This window comes from Leptosomus discolor, chromosome 8, assembly GCF_034619465.1.
Source record: "Leptosomus discolor isolate bLepDis1 chromosome 8, bLepDis1.hap2, whole genome shotgun sequence".
Taxonomy (NCBI): domain Eukaryota; kingdom Metazoa; phylum Chordata; class Aves; order Leptosomiformes; family Leptosomidae; genus Leptosomus; species Leptosomus discolor.
In genome coordinates this window covers 33,596,934-33,616,259 of record NC_141398.1, presented here as the reverse complement: position 1 = coordinate 33,616,259, position 19,326 = coordinate 33,596,934, and the positions used below count along the sequence as shown (strand labels likewise).

Sequence of the window (19,326 nt, the reverse complement as noted above, 5' to 3'; positions counted from 1 at the left end):
CGACTTTCACCTTCATGACTAAGTCAGCACCAAGCACTGTCAGACATTGAACCTTTCTGCATAGTTGCTACAGCGATATCAAACTCAATGTAACCTATAAACATATAAAGTATATAAAACACAAGCATCCTTTTAACCTTCTGCTTGTCAGTCACAATACAACAATAAAGACAGAGGATGGAGAACTTGTTACGCTCAAACACCACGATGTGAACGCTGATGTGCTGAAAGGAACCATATATAATAAGCATAATGTTAAGGTCCTCCATCAATCAAATTACAGATTTTTTTTATCTCATGCAATTACCAGGGGTCAGAAAATAACTTTTCCTATTACTTAAAAGGTTTTTCTGACCACTGAACTATATTTTAAAGCACTCATCTCTGAATAAATAACTAGTTTTTAGTCTGACAAAGATATGGATACAAAATGTTAGCACTTGGAAATCTCAAGGCAACCTTTCAACCTTAAATATCAGCCCAACTCTCTTCCTTCCAGTCCTCTCCCAGAAAAAAACTCCCATTAATTTCAAAGGAAGTTTCAACAGATAAGGTCATGTATTTTGACCCTTACCACTTTTGACATTAAAAATAATTGAATCTATTGTTGCAGCAAATAAGAGCCTAATAAAACACTGGTATTAGTATTTATTCTTTGATAATTACTGATGTTCTATGCAGGTGGGAAGCTTGGGTGCGGGCTTGTAGGACACTAAGGGGAAATTTTTTTCTGAGCATCACATTTACCAGTGCACTAGAAGAAAATAAGCATGCATTACAAAGTTACATGCTGGCTCTCATTATGCCATCTCATAAGCTTATCCTTTGATTTATTATAAAAAACTAAATATATTTTCTCAGTGAGATCAGACGTATTAGACAAGAGGTCATGGAAATGCTGGCAGAAAAATGCTAGTTTTCTGCATGTGAAATCTTTCGCATAACTCATCCTAGATTCAACCAATGCTGCTGAATTACCAGTAGGATCCTGGTGGATTCCTGTTCCGCAGGGTCAGCAATGATGGAAACTGTGGGATCCCCAGATCTCATACAGTCCAGAAGTAAATCTCTGCCTCTGTGTCCTGCAGGGTGCTCAGCAAATTTGACATTCTTGTCAATTTTGCTGCAGTTAGTAGCAGGGGAGCTGACAGGCATATCAATTTTGCAGAGCAGCTGCAGGATATTGTGAGCTTACTAGAAATGAATTTTTTTTTAAAAAAAAAGAAAAGTTTCGGATTCAGCTGAGATCAAACCCTGTACAGCAATTGACAAACATTCCTGCAACCTGGAAACACAGCTTTTAAATTAGTTTTTCAGACACTGAATTCCCTCTTACTAGGGGAGGAGATACACTGGCATGACTGGTAAAGCCTCCTATTCCTCTGAGAAGAGGAAATACATGTTTTTACTCTGGTTTTAATCGCTGTGTACTTTCCAAATGTTTTGGTAAATGGGGCAAATCTACATAATGCTTCTTGTAATGCCCAGAGCAGACTATGCAGGTGTATTCAAGCCAGCTTCAAACTAATTGGTCCAAGAACAGCAGTACGCAGCTCAGCCCCACAGCTCCCGGAGCTCAATAAATCATACAAATAAACACCAGGCAGGCTTTTGTGAACATGGTACATCCTGAACTGCTGTGGTTACGCTCCTAGTTGTAACCAACTAACCCAGCATGTTGGAACTAGCTTCAAAATAGTTGTCACCACAGCATCCATATATTCCTAAGAGCTATATGGTTTTCATGGAAATCCTGCTACACTGCACTATGGTTATGACTGATACAGACATGAAATACAAGCCTTTTGTTTTGCAGAAACACGTCATTTTTGGTGACAATAGCTTCCCAGCTGTCAAGTCAAAAAACAAGATCATCACTCAGAGTAATACAGCTATCTATTCCAGTTCATTAGTCTTTGCCTGATGAGTCAGAGAGCAGCTTAAACAGCACACAGCAAAGAGCACCTTCAGGTATGAACCCCAAAACCTCTTATTCTGCATTTAACCTCATTCAAGAATTCACATTTAGCTAAATGAGACTTCTCATGCAATTATGGGCTGTTTTCAGGAGTACAGGCTTGGGCTGTGTTCAGGAGTACAGGCTTGGGGTACCAGAAAGTCCTGCCTGAAAGCTTCCACTGTGCAATAGACAGGTCAGAGAGCAACTGCACTGTAACTCAAGCCTCTTCTGGCACTTAAAGAAGCAAGATCCTGACTGCTTGCTTTCTAGTTCTAGCGAGAACAACAAGAAATCAGAAGAAAATTCGTGTTCTCACAGACAATCCAGGCTCAAGAATTCCAAACCACATGTAGTAATTACTAGTCATCATGGAAGAACAAGGAAAAAAACCCTTCTAAATAGATCACAAAGCTTGAAAACAAACACACCAGGTACAAAATTCCACCATGTACACCAGTGCTTGGATCTGGGATTCTTGCTCAGACCAATTTACAAAATAAAAATACATTTTCGCAGTTTTCCATACTTATTTTTTAATTAAAAAGAGTCTTAAACCAGGAGTGTTAGAAAGCAATGGCAGAAGGAGGGGTGGAGCAGGAAGAGAGATTTGGTTTTCCTCAGAAAACAAGTGACACATCTTTCCTGCCCAATGGAACAAATAATTTATGGTTACGCAAGTTACTCAATACAATGTCAACTCCTTTATCATTTATTTTTATCACTCCTCTATTAGCACTTACAGGAGTTTGAATGTGGCTAAGTCCTCCACTAGCATCTTTTCACACTCTCATTTCCTTTACTCATAGTCTGCTAAATGAATGTGACAAGGTTTCTTCTGGGTTACCCTCTAGTTCTAGTAGCAGAACCTGAATGTACAGCATTGGCGAGCTGCTGCTTTAACTGTAGTGCACTCAACATGTTGTTGAGGGGGTTTTTTAAAAGAAAAAGCGAGCCACAAAGTTAAAGATCTCCTATAAGCTAAGAAAACTCTCCAAGCCAAGATTCAACAACCTTAAAAACATGTATAAATGTGGGCTGCATGAGAAATTTTTAGCCTCGTTGAGCAAACAGTTCCAGATAAGCAAACGAACCCAACCGCGACTGTTACCTGCTGAGGTGTGCTTAAATTTTTCACTCTTCTTCTTCCTCCATTTCCATGGCTTAAAAAGCCTTCCAAGAGTGGCAAATTTGCTTCTTCTTCTGATTGGAGGTGTGTGAGTCCCAGGTACTAGAGAATCTGAACGCATTGCAGCCAGTCTTTCCACTTCCTCAGCTGTAGTTTCAACAAGAAAAGGAGAAAGAAAAAGGGGGAAGTGAAATAAATGCTTTAATAAATTACCACAGAACCACACAGATGACAAAAATTTTCCACGATTATGAGTACTTTAAAAAAGGGGAAAAAAAAGTAGTCTTCATTATTTTAACATTATTTCCTTTCCTTTCAGTGAAATCCATAATCTACTGTAAAGAACAGTATTAACAGATTTAAGAGGAACAGGGATTACTACAATAGCAAAGTCACAATCTTTAACAAGTTGTTCTGCATCGCTCTAGACAGCTGGCAGTCCATCCGCCAGCCATTCCTGGGGAAACATGACAGAGGCTGGGGAAGCGAAAGCTCAAAAAAATTATGCAATACTGATTAGAAGAAATATTGCAAGTCTTCTTTTGCAATGAAGAGAGACATTTCTGTGAACTAATATTTATCAGGAGCAAGGACTCTGATAAATAATGACCCTCTGGCATCATTACCACGTCCATTAAAACTGCCTGGGTTACAAAAGGGGCTGCATTAGGAATTTCCTAGTGACAGAAAGGGTGATAAAAATTCAGAAGGTTCCTCCTAGTCCCACTTTTCTGCCCACTCATTCCCCTCCAATTCTTATAAATCTTTTAACACAGGGACTTGGAGAATTTTAATAGAGTCCACAATTAGGGCTGAGTTCCCTGGGGGAGGTTACAGGTTTTCACTGAGCTTCTGTTGTTAAAAGATTCATCTTTCTGCAATCTTTACACTGTAAAGACATCAAGATAGTCTCAAAACTTAAAAAAAAAAATCTGAATAATTTAAATTACCCTTCCTCCCCTATGAGAGCAAGAGAAGTCTGGGGGTGGTCACTTGGTGCAGTTACGTTGCATGGTGTCCCCCTCACATTTGTAGGGAAAACGTATGCTGATAGTTTTGAAAAGTAACGTCCCTGTGATTAGAGGTACAGAGAGAGGCAGAAAGGAAATCACCGACATGGGGAAGGTACCAGTAGCCCAAGAAAGAGGGTTGCTCCGTGCCATAGCGGCTAGGGCTGCAATAAGCTCTCCCAACCCTGGGCTGAAGCGTGCACTCTCTCCCCAAAAAAAAGCATCTGTGTAATTCAGTCAGCATACAGGAGGGGGTTTTGTGGTTTGGTTTTGTTTTGGTTTGTTTTTTTTTTTAAGTTGTTGGTGTTCTGTCATTTGTTTGTTTTTTTTTTTAAAGGGATACCATTTCCCAGGTTTGTGTTGTAATGCGACACCAGTAAACCTGATTTGGGTGGTTTGCACACCCACAGTTTGGATTTATAGAGACAGGACACAGATTGTCACCTCTCCCACTCTGAAGAGAGCAGCCCAGTGTTCCTATTTGACCTCTAGTATATTAAGCATTAGCCACAGCCATGAGCATGGGCTCAGGAATCCCAGCAAGAACACTGCTCTGAAGGGGTGAGCACACCCACTCCACACTGACAGAATCACCGCAGATTTTGGTTGGCAAATTCTTACGTGTCTCAACGGAAATTTTTCCGAGGCTTTAAATGTGCCAAATTTAGGTTGCTTTTCATAGGAACAGCCAGAGATGCATTTCTAACACAAAGGAGGTTTCATTATCAGAAGTCCAAACTGAAATACTATTTAAGCCCCTCAGGTTTTTGCAAGAAGGTTGGTTATTTTGTAATTGCTCTTTGTTTGTTTTGAACATTGGCAACACAATCCTTTTTCCTGTAAAATACCACTGCCAGATACAGTTGCCTGTAACTTCCTGGGGGAAAAAAAAAAAGCTAGCCAGCAAGACACTGAAAGCACAACTGTTTCAGTGGAAATGGTTAAAAACAACTATTCTCTGGGGTAATGGAGAGTAAGACAGACATTTCTGAGAACATCATCTTTCCATTTAAAGCAGAGGAAAAAAAAGATAATCCAGTCAAAGCATTTCATTCTGTTCCAGCTCTTTGTGCCTGACCACCTAGAGAAACACCTTCCTATGCAGAGAACCGATTACAAGGCTCTGTCCTGTACAGGGGCCGGGACATACTGCATCGAGGCTGGAAATTGCCTGGTTATGCTGAACAAACCATGATGGTAAAAAGAAGAGGAAATCAGAAATTTCCTCATACTTTCTGGTTCCACTGGAACCTGTTGGATTTTGAAGAGAGCATAGGGTACAGACTGCCTCCCTCTATACGCAGATCCAGAAGGACCATGCCTTTTCCCTGTCCTCCATTTTTAAGACGCCTCTGGTTAAAGCACGTAAGATCATATTGTGTTCCACTACTGCGTTGTTTTAGAGATGCTGCTAGAAGTAATGGCCTGGTACTGTCTTTGCTGCCTTACTTGGGGGACACAGGGTGTAGGAGCGGCATATTGAGCAGACTGTGAATGACACACTGCTGCTGCTGAATTAGGCTTCCTGCTGCATAAACGCACAGCTGAAACATGATGGAATTCCTTTGCTGCTCACCCTCTCTCTTTTCCCCCACCACTGAGCCACCATTTCTGCTACCCAGGTGCCTTAGTTACTAAATCTCAGAGTTGCAACACCTCCTCTTTGAGAGCTGGTCCTAACTGGTACTGCCAAGGCCATTCTCTGGAGAACTGACATCCCTTAAAGATTCTCTCCTTTCATAACATTCATCCTCTCTGTCCCACACCAGCTGTGCTTTCACTGCCCCTGGGAAGCTTTTCCCAATCAGGGTAAATGAGTATGGATTCACAGTCAGGCAAAACTAACATGGAAGTCAAAAGGAATTTACCCAAAGGGCAGGTTCATTAAAAGCCAAACACAGCGTCAAAACCGTTTCTGTATTTTAACTGCTCTTCCCTGAATTTCAGTATCGTCTCACACAGATCTGTGCCCCAGGAGTCCTGCTGTGCTCTCTATCAGCCATGAACGTGACCCTTCTCCTTTATCCTCTCCAAACACACACAGCTCCAAGCTAATGCAAGTAACAGTTCTTTTTCCCCTCTCGCTCCTATTTCCCAGAAGGACTACCTCATTTTTTTTCATGAAAAAATACTCTCAAGAGCACTGCTAATTCAAAGCATAATAATCACTGGCATGGAATGAACCACATTAGCATAAAGCCATGACAGTTTTAATACAGCAAGAATAAAAGCAGACCATGATGCAAGAAGTAAATGCCAGATTTCTGCTCTCTTCTTTGCTGCTGCATCTTTTGCTTGAGTTGGCCAGGTTTCTCTGCCTTTTTGGCTCCTAGTGACTATCGACTGGCTGTGGGCTGTGACACCCACTGCTGACAGCAGGCTCTGTAGGCTGGTTTCACACCCTTGCTGTTCCCAAAAAAGGTGGTACTTGTACGAATGGGAACCAACCTAGGCCTTGCACTTTTTTTTGCCTTCAAAGCGGAAAGCAGTCCCAGCTTGATCAGTCTGCTGAACTGCGAGAGGGAACTGCCACGTACATCACCACCTGTAGTCACACTGCTGAGGTCTCATCTTGAGGCTGGTGCCACAAATGTGATGTTTATGGGTCACAGTTGCTGCTGACACTTGCTGCTTTTGGGAACTTATTTTTTTTCCAGGATCTGAGAGATCTTGACAAGGCACAGAGAGATACCGGGACCTGCACTTACAGCAAGAGGACAATGCATTCCCCTCCCACTTTCTTCTGTCTGAGCTGTTATCCCAGAATAGCAATGGGGAAACCAAACCTGAGAGTTTTTCACAGGCATTTTGGCTGTGAGACAGCTCTCAGGATTTTACTGTAGTCCTTAAGACATTTGAAGTTCATATAGACTGAAGGGCTTAAGCAAGACTTGTGGTTTTAATGAGAAAAAGCACCACAAATCAAAACATTTTGCTTCCAAGTGATGTAAAAGAAATTTTACAAGCATGATTAAAATATACTACAAAGACTTAAAACACTAGAAGGTCTAAAAGCTAATTTCTTCTCTTCATCCCCCCCCTCCTTTTTTTTTCCCATTTTGAAGGTAACTCTGCGTTTGAGGGTTTTTTTTGTTAGTCATTTTGAAGTTTGCACGCTCTAATGTACTGCATGGACATCAGACATGGACAAAATCAGCAACTCAAGGAGGAGCAGATGGAAAAGCAGTTCTTCAAAACAGTCAATTTACCAGTCCAAGAAAAAAAAAAGAGGCTGGGCCATCTCGGACCTCTTCTGTATGTTCTTAAGAGCTTCCCACATCTTTCAACAGGGACACAACATAAGGGTCACCTACTTTTTAGATTTGAGAAGCGTAGCAGGCAGATCAAAGGCCCTCCCAAGGACAACATAACTTACTAAGTTTTCCTGGAGAATGACAACGAATTTTGTCATTCCCACATCTGTCTGGAAATCACAGCATCTATTAACGTTGCTGATAAATAACATACCCAGCTTCCATTTTAGGAAAAAACCCACTCTTACCACTTTCGGGTACACAAAGCAATCTCATCGCTGAAGGCTGAAGTCCACCCATCCCATCCATGATCTTTAGTATTACCTTCCTCACCAGAAACCACACTAAGTTTTCTCTCAGACCATTTCTTAACACTCTTCATTCATAATCAGACACATGATTATCTTAACAGGCAGTTTACTTCACAAAGATTTTAAGCCTCCCTAGGAAACACCAATGGCTATATTGTGCATTCCGTTATATTTGCGCAAATCTGTAGTAAGAGGCTGAAAATAACTTTAGCCCTAAAGATGCAATTAACTAAATGTGCCATTTTATTTAATGACAATAATTTTACATAAGTAAAAAAACCCCCCACAACATAATACCCAATCCACATCCAACCAATCTTTATTCTGCAGATTATTTTCCAACAAACTCCTGTTGCAAGGTTTCTTTTGAACTCTGCACCCCGAATATCCTTCATTTCAGACTGCACAGCTTTGATACAAGATACAGACACATCGTGTGTCTTTTTGAAATGACAGGAAACCTGAACGAGTACTCTAACCGCTGAGCACTTATATCTTCTCTTTACCTGAACAGGAACACTTTCAATTAAAAAAACACCTTGTTTTCCTTTCAGGAAAATGGTTCATTTTCTGATCTCCTATTATCATCTGTTCACAGTTATTTCCCTTTAATTTCCCTTTGCACCTGGAATTAATTTTCATCAGCCCTGCCTTTACTATTTGAATTGCCCATTTAAACTTTTCCTAACTTCTCAAAGGCCTGTTTTCCAATGAAAGACAAGGCATGGCATGCAGCAGTCTAAATGCAGTCTTGCCAAACGAGGATGATTACCTCTTCAGTTGACAACAGCTCCCACTGGATGTATGCATTTGCAATGGCACTGACTGGGTTGGCACACTGGGTTTATGGGCCATGAAGAGGCTGTCAGTCGCTTTCCTTTGTATGCTAAACAGCACTCACATTTTCAAAACCCCTGCCAATTATTCCCACTCCCCAGGTGTGTAGTACTTTGCACTGTATCCATAAACTGAATCTCTCACCCTTTACCCTTGCCCATTTGAGCACAGCTATTGGACTGTGGTACAGCTTTGCTCTCTGCTGTGATCTCTCTTTCTCAGTGTATTTCTTTCTCTTGTCAGAACAGAAGTGCAAAGAATAGCTTTGGAAGTCAAATCCCTTTAGGACCCTGCTTTCAACTTACATTTTGATGTAAAATGTTAATTATTCATGCTGATTGCAATCTGAAAGCCATTTTTTTTAACCTCTGCAAACTATACTGTGCTGCATGCATCACTTTAAGCATGGCCTTATTGATAAGAAATCTCTCAAAACACCAAGTATTTTCTGTATTATAACATAGTACACAAGATTTTTACTTGTAACAAAAGAACTTTATCAGGTTATGTCATTGATAGCTACATAATCTCTTCCCATAAACCCTGCAATTATAGAAAATAAGGACTGTTAGATTTCACTGGTATCAGCTACGTTGTGTATCCCTTATTGCTCTTATTACTCACTGGGTCTTCCATCTCTGAAGTGTTTACCACATATAAATTCAAGGCTAAATACAATAAACAGTATTGCAGCTCCTCACTTTTGGGTGCCTAGACACTGGAGCAGAACCCACAGGTCTGTCCTGGGCACCACACACACTATGTGGAGAGTCAGCAGCTCCAAAACGGGACTCAGAGCAGCCGCTACAAGTGGAGCACAACCAAAAGCCAATCAAGAGAAAAACAGGGCCAGCAGAAGCAAACCAGATACACTACTTCTCTTGGGGCTACAGGAAGATAATTCCACAAGTACCAGGAACTGCTCTGGTAAAAAACTTCAGCTTCAAAGGAAGGGAAATTTTACCCTTCTTAAACAGGAAGCAGGGAGGACATGCAAGGACTTTTCCGTTAAAGCAAATAGAGTACTTACTAGGAGACAGGAAAATCATAGGGTCACTTTCACCCTTCTCTTGAGAAAGCTCAAGCTCACATTCCCCATTTTCCTTGGGAACACTACCACACTTCATACTATGATGAAGCACTCCCCATATATCCTACTAAAATTGTGTTATTTTAAAGAATTCAAGACCTCCCGGGTTTGAAAGTAAGCGTAAGTGGAAGCACAGCTCCTGATATTTAGGACATTCATTTGTCAGCACAAACACCCTTCTCCCAAGACCATTCCTGGGCTTCACCCTGGTTTAAAAATCATAGAATCATCGAATGGTTTGAGTTGGAAGGGCCCTTAAAGATCACCTAGTTCCAACACCCCTGCCATGGGCAGGGACACCTTCCACTAGACCAGGTTGCTCCAAGCCCCATCCAACCTGGCCTTGGACACTGCCAGGGAGGGGCATCCACAACCTGTTCCAGTGTCTAATAAGCCAAACCTCCTTCTGCTTCACTCATAGATTGAAAGAAACTTCTGGTCACAGTTGTGATTTGTTGAGAGCCTGATCCCGTCCAGTTCTGCACAAAGGAGAATAAAGGGGAGTGAAGACACTGCCTCTTATTGCCCCTTTCTTACACTTCTGGTAGGGGATCTTCTATCCGAGGCATGAGGGGAAAGACAAAAGAGGTGAGGCGCTGTCTCCTAGATCCTCTCCCCAGAAAGCAGGAGAGGATGGAGCCCTGTTAGCAGAGCTGGCCGGGCACCCGGCGAGAGAGATCCATGTTCAGCCTTTGAAAGAAGGCTGAAGAAAACTACCATACTGGTGTGAACGGCAGCTACAAGCAGAATTTCCCAGCTAGGGCATCACCTCCAAGGCAGCCTCCTTGTACTGTAATCACACTGCCATACTAAACACTCATCTACTGAACAAACCTAGCCCTTTCTAAGCTACCATTACAGAAACAAGCTCTTGGAAAGCCCTGGCCTATTGTGTGTAACCTGGAAGGGAGCGGCCTCTAAGCACGAATACGTTGGGAGCTGGATGAACCCACATTCAACCCATTCAGCTTTTCAGACTGAAAACAAAGTATTGATAAGATAGAACTGACCTGCCTACTCACAACTAGCTGTGTCCCTTAACACATAGCATTAGAAAAATACAACTCTCTAAACCTGCTTAAAAGGTATTTTGCTGAGCCTACAAGAAGCAAAAAATTCAGAGGAAAAAGCTGAGGACAAGTCATACCCACAGGACTATTGCAATTCAAGGCTCTAACATTATGTACAACAAGCAAAATACTACCAGGCAAAACAGCTGCAGTGGTGTTTGTGATTGTTGCCTTACAAATGGGCACCAACCACTGGCAGCACTAGTAACTCCTCCAGTACATGTTAGAATCACAGAATAGTTTGGATTGGAAGTGACTTTAAGGGCCATTTAGTTTAACCCTCTGCTGTGAGCAGGGACATCTTTCGCTAAATCAGGTTGCTCAGAGCCCTGTCCAACCTGACCTTGAATGTTTCCAAAGATGCAGCTTCTACCACCTCTCTGGGCAGCCTGTGCCAGTGTTTCACCACCCTCATCGTAACAAATTCCTTCCTTATATCTAGTCTAGATCTACCCTCTTTCAGTTTAAAACCATTACTCCTTGTCCTGGCTGGGCAACAGGCCCTGCTAAAAATGTTGCCCCATCTTTCTTATAAGGCCCCTTTAAGTACTGGAAGGCTGCAATAAGGTCTCCCTGGAGCCTTCTCTTCTCCCAGGTGAACCCCAACTCTCTCAGCCTGTCCTCATAGAAGAGGTACTCGAGCCCCCCCGATCATTTTTGTGTCCCTCCTCTGGACTCACTCCAACAGGTCCATGTCCTTACTGTGCCAAGGACACAGTACTGCAGTGCTGCAGGTGGGGTCTCACCAGAGCAGAATAGAGGGTGAGAATCACCTCCCTCAACCTGCTGGCCACACTTTTCTTGATGCAGCCCAGGATACAGTTGGCCTTCTGGACTGTGAGCACACATTACCAGCTCATGTCCAGCTTTTCATTCACCAGCACCCCCAAGTCATCTCCACAGGGCTGCTCTCAATCCCTTCATCCCCCAGCCTGTATTAATATTGGGGGTTGCGCCAACTTATGTGCAGGACCTTACGCTTCGCTTTATTGAACCTCATGAGGTTCACATAGGCCCACTTCTCAAGCTTGTCCAGGTCCCTCTGGATGGCATCTTGTCCCTCAGGAGAGTCAACTGCACCATTCAGCTTGGTGTCATCTGCAAACTTGCTATGGGTGCACTCAATGCCACTATCAATATCATTAATGAAGATATCAAACAGCACTGGTCCCAGTATGGACCACTGAGGGACGCCACTTGTCACCAATATCCATCTGGACATCGAGCTGTTGACCACTACCCTCTGGATGCGACCATCCAACCAATTCCTCATCCACCAAACAGTCCACCCATCAAATCCAGGTCTCTCCAATTTAGAGAAGGATGTTGTGGGGGATCATATCAAAGGCCTTACAGAAGTCCAGACAGACGACATCTGTAGCTCTTCTACTGATATAGTCACTCCATCGTAGAAGGCCACTAGGTTGGTACGTTGGTCAGTCAGCACTTGCCCCTGGTGAAGCCACGCTGGCTGTCTTGAATCACCTCCCTGTTCTCTATGTGCCTCAACAGAGCTTCTAGGAAGATCTGTGCCATGATTTTCCCAGGCATAGAGGTGATGCTGACAGCTCAGTAGTTCCCAGGGTCCTCCTTCCTACTCTTTTGTTAAAATGGGTGCAATGTTTCCCTTTTTCCACTCACCAGGGACTTCACCTGACTGCCATGACTTTTCAAGCACCATGGAGAGTGGCTTGGCAACTGCATCAGCCAATTCCCTCAGGCCTCTGGGATGCATTTTGTCAGGTCCCATAAACTTACATGTGTTCTGCTGGTTTTGGCTGGGATAGAGTTAATTTTCTTCATAGTAGCTGGTATGGGGCTGTGTTCTGGATTTGTGCTGAAAACAGTGCCGATAACACAGGGATGTCTTAGCCATGGCCGAGCAGTGCTCACCCAGCATCAAGGCCTTTTCTGCTCCTCACCCCGTCCCATCAGTGAGTGGGCTGGGGGTGCACAAGAAGTTTGGAGGGGATATAGCTGGCATGACAAACATTAAAATTTCTAACTTTCTAAACACAATGGTACCATCTCACTGCCATCATCATAAAGATAAAAAAAATAAGGTTTTAGTTGCTTAAATGGTCGGAAGAAAAGGAACAAAGTACCTTATTTAAGAGCTAGAAAGTTCAAACCATTCCCTCATAAACTCTATATTGCTCTCCTGGGAAAAAGAAACTTCTACTTCTGTTCTTTAAAGAAGTTGATAGGAAGTTGGCCAAGAGGAAAACAGTAATTATACCAAACAGCACATTTATAACGAGCATAAATATGAGTTTAAAAAAAAGTCACCAGCAGCCTAACAAAAAAAATGTTTCACTGGTCTCTGAAAAGTGACAGTCTGTATCCATGTTCAGGAATTTAAAATAGGGACTAAATACTTCTGCTTTGAGTACCTACGTGCAGCTACATACGGTCTTCACTGATTGTCATTATAATGGGAATTCTTTTGTTGATTCAAATGATGGTTACTTTAGACCTATGACCATGGCGAAACATCTGTTTAGCCCTTATGGTAGACACTTGAGTTTCAGAGATGAATACTTGAAGGGGAAAAAAATACCCATGACTCCTTTGAAGTAATGAATAAAGCATGGCGGGTTGCTGGCTAAAATACACGCAGTATTTCTGTGTGGTTTTCATACTTATGATTTTGCTTTTTTCACCTCTTTTTTTTGCATTAGGTTCTAGGGTGTCTCATGGTTGCTGAGCTCTGCAGGCTGTTGCTCTTGCTCAGTAGATTTAGAGGAAAGCCTTTGGTTTTAAAGAAGCTGCTGCCTTTAAAAAAAGATGGAGCCCATCAGGTAATCAAATCCATATATCTAGGAAGAAATGTTACAGTCAAAGGAAGGATCTATGCGCACAGCTTCAAGTTCATGAATAATTCCAAGTCCAGCAACCAGAAATAGCTCAGAGAACGAGAAAGAGATCAGAGCCAAGGGGAAAAAAAATACTACAGGGAACCAAGAAACCACGATCATTGAAAAAGTTACTGAAACAGTTCCAGCAGCTTTATACATGGAAATAATGTTATCAAAGAGAAACGAATGAAAACCTGACCATACCAAAGGGAAAGGCAAAGATCACAAGGAGTAGGATTACCTTAACCAAGCCATCTAGCGACTGGACAACCATCTTGGGAATTAGGCACATATTTCATCCTTGGGGCTATCAAAACTTTGCAAATGAAGGTAAAAATACGACCCTTTGCTCTTTGCTTATGAATAACGAGATGAGCAGGAGCAGCAAGGGAAGATGTGTGGTCCTTCTCGTGTGGGGTTGAGACATGCCAGTTGCATGCTAAAACCCACCTCCTTACTGATGTCAGAGGACTTTATTGGCCAAAGCTGTAAAAGGGACCTTCCCAGCATGCTAAAATTCATCTACAGAAAAACAAATTGGCAGAGAAGACATTACAGCATGGTCTTAATGAGTGCTTTAGTGTATTGATGGGAATGACCCCTTTCTATGGTGTTTGAGGGAGGAACCAGTGGCACCTTGTGAGCTGCAAATGCAAGCAGAGCACCCCAGCAGTGTGATGGGGTATGCCTATACAGGGCCACTTAACCACGAAATCGGTAGTACAGTTCATTTTGCAACATCGTGAAGGCAACTGTAATAGGCATCTGCATGAGATTTCATTTCAATACAGAAGTAGGATAAAACCCAACCAAAACCTGACATTCCTTACCATTAAAACACAGTAATCTCTTTTCACCCCTTCACTGCTTGCACTGGACAAAGCAGCAAACTGATGAAATTGGACTTCCCTGAATGGTGAAAGTTTCCTCTCAAAGGTATGAAGATTCTGCTGCCAAGCATATAACCCCACCCTGCAACTATAACATAAGCCTTTCTGAGCATTTTTGACAATATAAATTACCTCTACCCATATAACCTATGGGGAACAGAGGTCTCAATTTTAAGTACCAATCTCTTTTGGGCAAAGTATCTGTACAACACCCTACGAGTGTCACAGAACCCCTTCTGTCCAGTCAAACGTCACACTTGCACATATGCTCTTCCAACTGAACTGGAGTCTTTACCACACAAACCTGATTTTCAAAAATCTCTTTACTTAATCAGCATTTGGTTTGAATTCACAAGTCAGAGACTGGCCTGAACCATGACATATGGCTGAGTACCTCAAGCTTTACAAGGCTTGTGATGGTGCACAGAATGACAAATCTCCCAAGCATTTGCTACAAAGGGAGGAAACAAGAAACAAAACACATATTCTTGCAGGTACTTACATACAAACATATAAAAATGGAGCCTGGTATACAACAAATGCAATAATAATGCAAAAATCTGAAATAAATGAATCCTATCAGGTAAAGAAACGCCTCCATTTGTTTGCTAAACACAGAGAATAGCTGTACTAGCTCAGAGCAGCTCAATTCTAAAATTACCACCCATCTTCATATAGGCTTGCAATTTTTTTTTTTTTAATTTATCACACAGGGCCCAATGTCCAAAGAAGGCTGAGGGAATGAAAAACGAATGAAAACAACCCCGAAGAAAAATATAGCCAAAAAGCATCTTTCCTGAGCCTCTACACAATGCCAGAAAATGTACTGGTGAACTGGCGCCTGTCTTGCTGCTTAGTGAACTGGCTGTTCTGCCAACTTGAGATGAATAGGAGAAAGAAGGATCAGTTCACTGGAACTACAGGTTCTCCCAACTTTCTTTTAGGCTTATGTGTTTCCATGCACAGCACAAGCATACTGAGTCCACAAGGAAAACAGTGTTTGACTCACGACAGAAATGCATAGAAAGTCAAACCCACATCAGTAACTTGAGTACTTTAGGAAACTGCAGACAAAATGCTCTCCTTACTTTAATCAGACACATAAGAAAGAAAATAAAATAACTCCTGAATTCTAGCTTGTTTATACATGTGACTTAGCATCAGACTTTGAAGGAAAGGAAGCTGTGTAACTGAGCCTTACCAGTCCCTCCTTACTTTGATTTAGGTATCACGTCTAATTCTCTCCAAGGCCTGCTAGAGGAGTGTAAGAGTTGTTCCAAAGACTGGCAACCGTAGGGAGTTGAGTTGAAAATTGCTCTTCTCAATTCAGATGCTGGAGCAGGCAGCAAATCCCATTTTAAGTGCCACAGCAGATCACTAGAAGATAACCCTTCACCCTTATGGCTATAAACCAGCAGACAATCACTTTGGGGCTGTAAATATTAATGAGAGCTTTAGTCATCTCACTCTGCTATATCTCAACAGGGTACACTTCAGATTCAAACAGCCTAAGTTCCACACGTGTCTCTTCACCTGGCTTTTCCTTCGAGCTGAACCCAAATTTCAAAGCTGTTTATCCACTATAACCACTGTGCTAGCATATCGACAGCATTCTGGTGCATGGGAGGAGGGGGAAGAGGTCTTTCAATACTGGTCCAACTTCTGGTTCAAATAGTTTCCACTATCCATCCATCCACGTCTGTGCACTTGCACTGCTGACTGTTCAGCCTGTGCACCTGAATTTTCAGCAGTGTAGATATTTTAAGCAGACTGGAAAGTAAAATGAAAAAGACAAGATACTATAAAGCTCTATAGCAGCATGACACACATACTCTTTATATTAGTTCAATTTCAGCTGATGTAGAAGAAATAACATTTCTACTGATTTTATTTATTTACTCTACCAAAAGGAATGTTGACAGTGTCACCATATTAGAAAAACACATTGGAGCTGTGCACAAGCTGTGTCAGAGAGTATCCGAGTATTGGAAATGCCAAAGCAGCTGCACCCAATGGATGGGTAAAGAGAGATAAAGCCAGTGCCATAATCCTTATGACATGGACTGCTGACATTAGGGACCATGGCTATGGTCCATGTGGATGTGAATACATAGATCACCAATACTTCAGAGAAGCTTGCTAATACCTGGACTACGGATGCAGTAGACCACAGTGGCATTTCCAGGCACAGTTCATTTATCAGGGTGTAGTTAATGAGTATTTTAATTATTTATCTTAAGATCCCCAATGCATTCAAGTCTGCTTACCAACATTTCCATCTGTTGGTTCTTGAATCTGTGTTAAAAGGGTAACTAACATTCAGGACAATGATATTTGTGTTGCAGCTGTACATCCCCCAGCTCAGTGCTGAAGATAAAGAATAGTGTTACCAACATTTCTAACAAATCTTAGACATGCTTTTCTTGAAATGATCTGATATTCTCAGTGTTACCATCATTACACTTCTGTGCTTACAAGGGAAGACTTAAAATACGATTACTCTGTTTTTTTCAAACAAATAATCAACTTCTGTTAGGAGGCAAGGTGAAATAAAAATCATTCTCTGCTACCAAAATCTCCCAAGATAAATTAAATAATTGGATCCGTTTAAATTTTATTCCCTGCACTCCTATTGCACAAAGCCATTAGGCTAATGCCCTGAAAAATGTCATACAAAAGATGACAGAGGGCAGGATCCTTCTCTTAAGTACTGACAGAGGAGGCCGTCTTCTGAACTGCAGCAGTAAGCCTGTCATCCTAGTCTTGGGCTGCACAGCTCAGAGCAGGAGAAAGGAAAGAGAAGACTTGAAGTACACCTTACACCCTTTCCAAAATGTCCCAAGCAACAGGTACACTGGGCCCTCTCTGCACAAAAGGTTGTATATCTTAAATTGCAACTCTTGAGCTTCAGAGACTCAGTAAGTGGCTGAGATCAAATGCGTCTCCTAGTCAGGGGCAAAGAGATTAGTATGGCACTAATCTCAGTTACACAAACCAAGATATTGGAGCCTGTGTGTCTCTCACCTTGGTTCACGTCCTGACTAGCACACTGTAAAGGAAACATATGTAGAAATGGGCCCTCCTCTTCTCTTTGGACATTTTGGGCACAATTTTACTTTTCTGGGGTGGGGGGGAACTGGGGAGACGTTTGGCTTTTATTCCCAAGTCATATTTTCAAACATTCAACATTTCCACTATCTCTGCAGCAAAAAAATCTGCAGACGCTGTCAAGTCAGGTCTGGCCAACTCTTATTTGTGTTCTCACTTGGGATCCAGAGCTTTCCTTCGGGGAGGAACAGCGTTGGTCCATGAGATCTCTCTCAACAGCACACCTTCATGATGGCTGATGGGCACTATGACTTTGGGGGTATCTTTTAGACCAAGCCAAAGTGATATGTCTAGTGGTTCCAAAGAAGCTACATCAGGTAGTTTTATAAAGACTGATTTTATCTTTGATTTAAACTTTTCAGTGTGTTCATTGTATTTCAGAGCAACAGAAGTAATTAATCTTCTTTTGAATCTAAGCGTCTCATACAAAGGCAGAGGCTCTGCTAGATCTGCCTCATCTTCAGTAAGCTGGACCCAAAGCCAGGAAAGTCAGGGATAGATGACAGTGACAAGATCAAACATTACCTTATTCCTCTCTGCTGCCCAATCCTTCCTGAGACAAAAAGACGGAAAGCAACAGACCAGTGAAGATTCATGTCACTTTACAAGAGCCAAAACTCAGCAATAAGTCAGTTTTCCAGCTCATAGGAGGGCAAGAACATCACTATTTTCCAAGAAGAGTGCAAATCAATGTTACAAAGGAGAAATGGGGCCTCTGAGAACGTCCCAACTTCACCCCTTTGCAGCTTTGCTGCATCCATCTAGATAATGGCAAACCTCTCAGTACCCTCCAGTTTCTAAGACAGCGAGTGCAACATCCAGCCAGAGCTGGCTTAACCACTGTATACTCTGGTGCTGTCCTTCAATCGACTCAGTGCCCAGATGCTGGGTTTTGGTGCAAGACCTGGCATGACTGATTTAACAGACTACAAACTTATCCAGTTAATCTAGACATCCTGGTAGACCATTAGCAAGGTGGTATTACACACACACTGTGCTCCTGAAATTACGTTCTGGCTAATTGAGGGCTGAATAAGGTGACAACAGGAAGCCAAATTCAGTATTGTCTGATTACAAACAAGACAATCTTAGGAGATACAAAGGAATAGCTAATACATTTACTACCAGCCACAAAACAGATGAAGAAATAAAATCTTACAATACAAAAATTGACGTAGAATGTCCACCTCTTTTGTTAAGGTAGCAGTAACGAACAATAATGTTATAAATACAACAGTATATTCAAAAGGACAAGTTTTGCTCATCAGTCAAGTAGCTCATAAATGAACTCTGCTGTTTTTAATAATTATATGAGATGTGTCTATGTTTAGCCTGTACCCAAGGCTAAACTGTAACAGTTGCTCTATCACCCAATGAAGCCTCACCAACCAGGGAGGGGAACTGGGAAACTGGAGAAAAGACCCGTAGGTAAAAGTACAATGGATTTAATGAAAACACCACCAGCACAAACAGAAAAATACTTAGCCAAATGAATATGCTGTTGTCAGTATCTACTGCAGAGTACTCCTCAGCAAAGGCTAGAGGAGGAACAGGAGAAGCAGGAGGAATGCCAGCAGGAATTCCACAGGAGCTCCCTCTCCTCAGCAAACCTTCCCCCTTTATAATGACCATGACATTATGGGATGGGCTACACCTGTAACTAACTCAGGTCGGCTGCCCTGGCTGACTTGAGCCTGCCTAGCATGGCTGGGCTGTGATTCTGTCCCAGCCAAACCAGGACAATATGATACGGACTTTCATTTCTAAACAGAAACAGAAGGTATTATAATGGCACAAACTGATAAAAGAAGT

The 19,326-nt window shown here is 42.1% G+C and overlaps 1 protein-coding gene across 1 annotated transcript in view; it reads right to left on the bottom strand.

The window, feature by feature from the left end:
* PHACTR1 (phosphatase and actin regulator 1) overlaps positions 1-19,326 on the bottom strand; it is a 307,280-nt gene that overhangs the window by 122,085 nt on the left and 165,869 nt on the right. Inside the window, exon 4 of the mRNA XM_086468979.1 lies at positions 3,069-3,233. Coding sequence (XP_086325105.1) covers positions 3,069-3,233 — 165 coding nt within the window. The remainder of the gene's footprint in view (positions 1-3,068; positions 3,234-19,326) is intronic.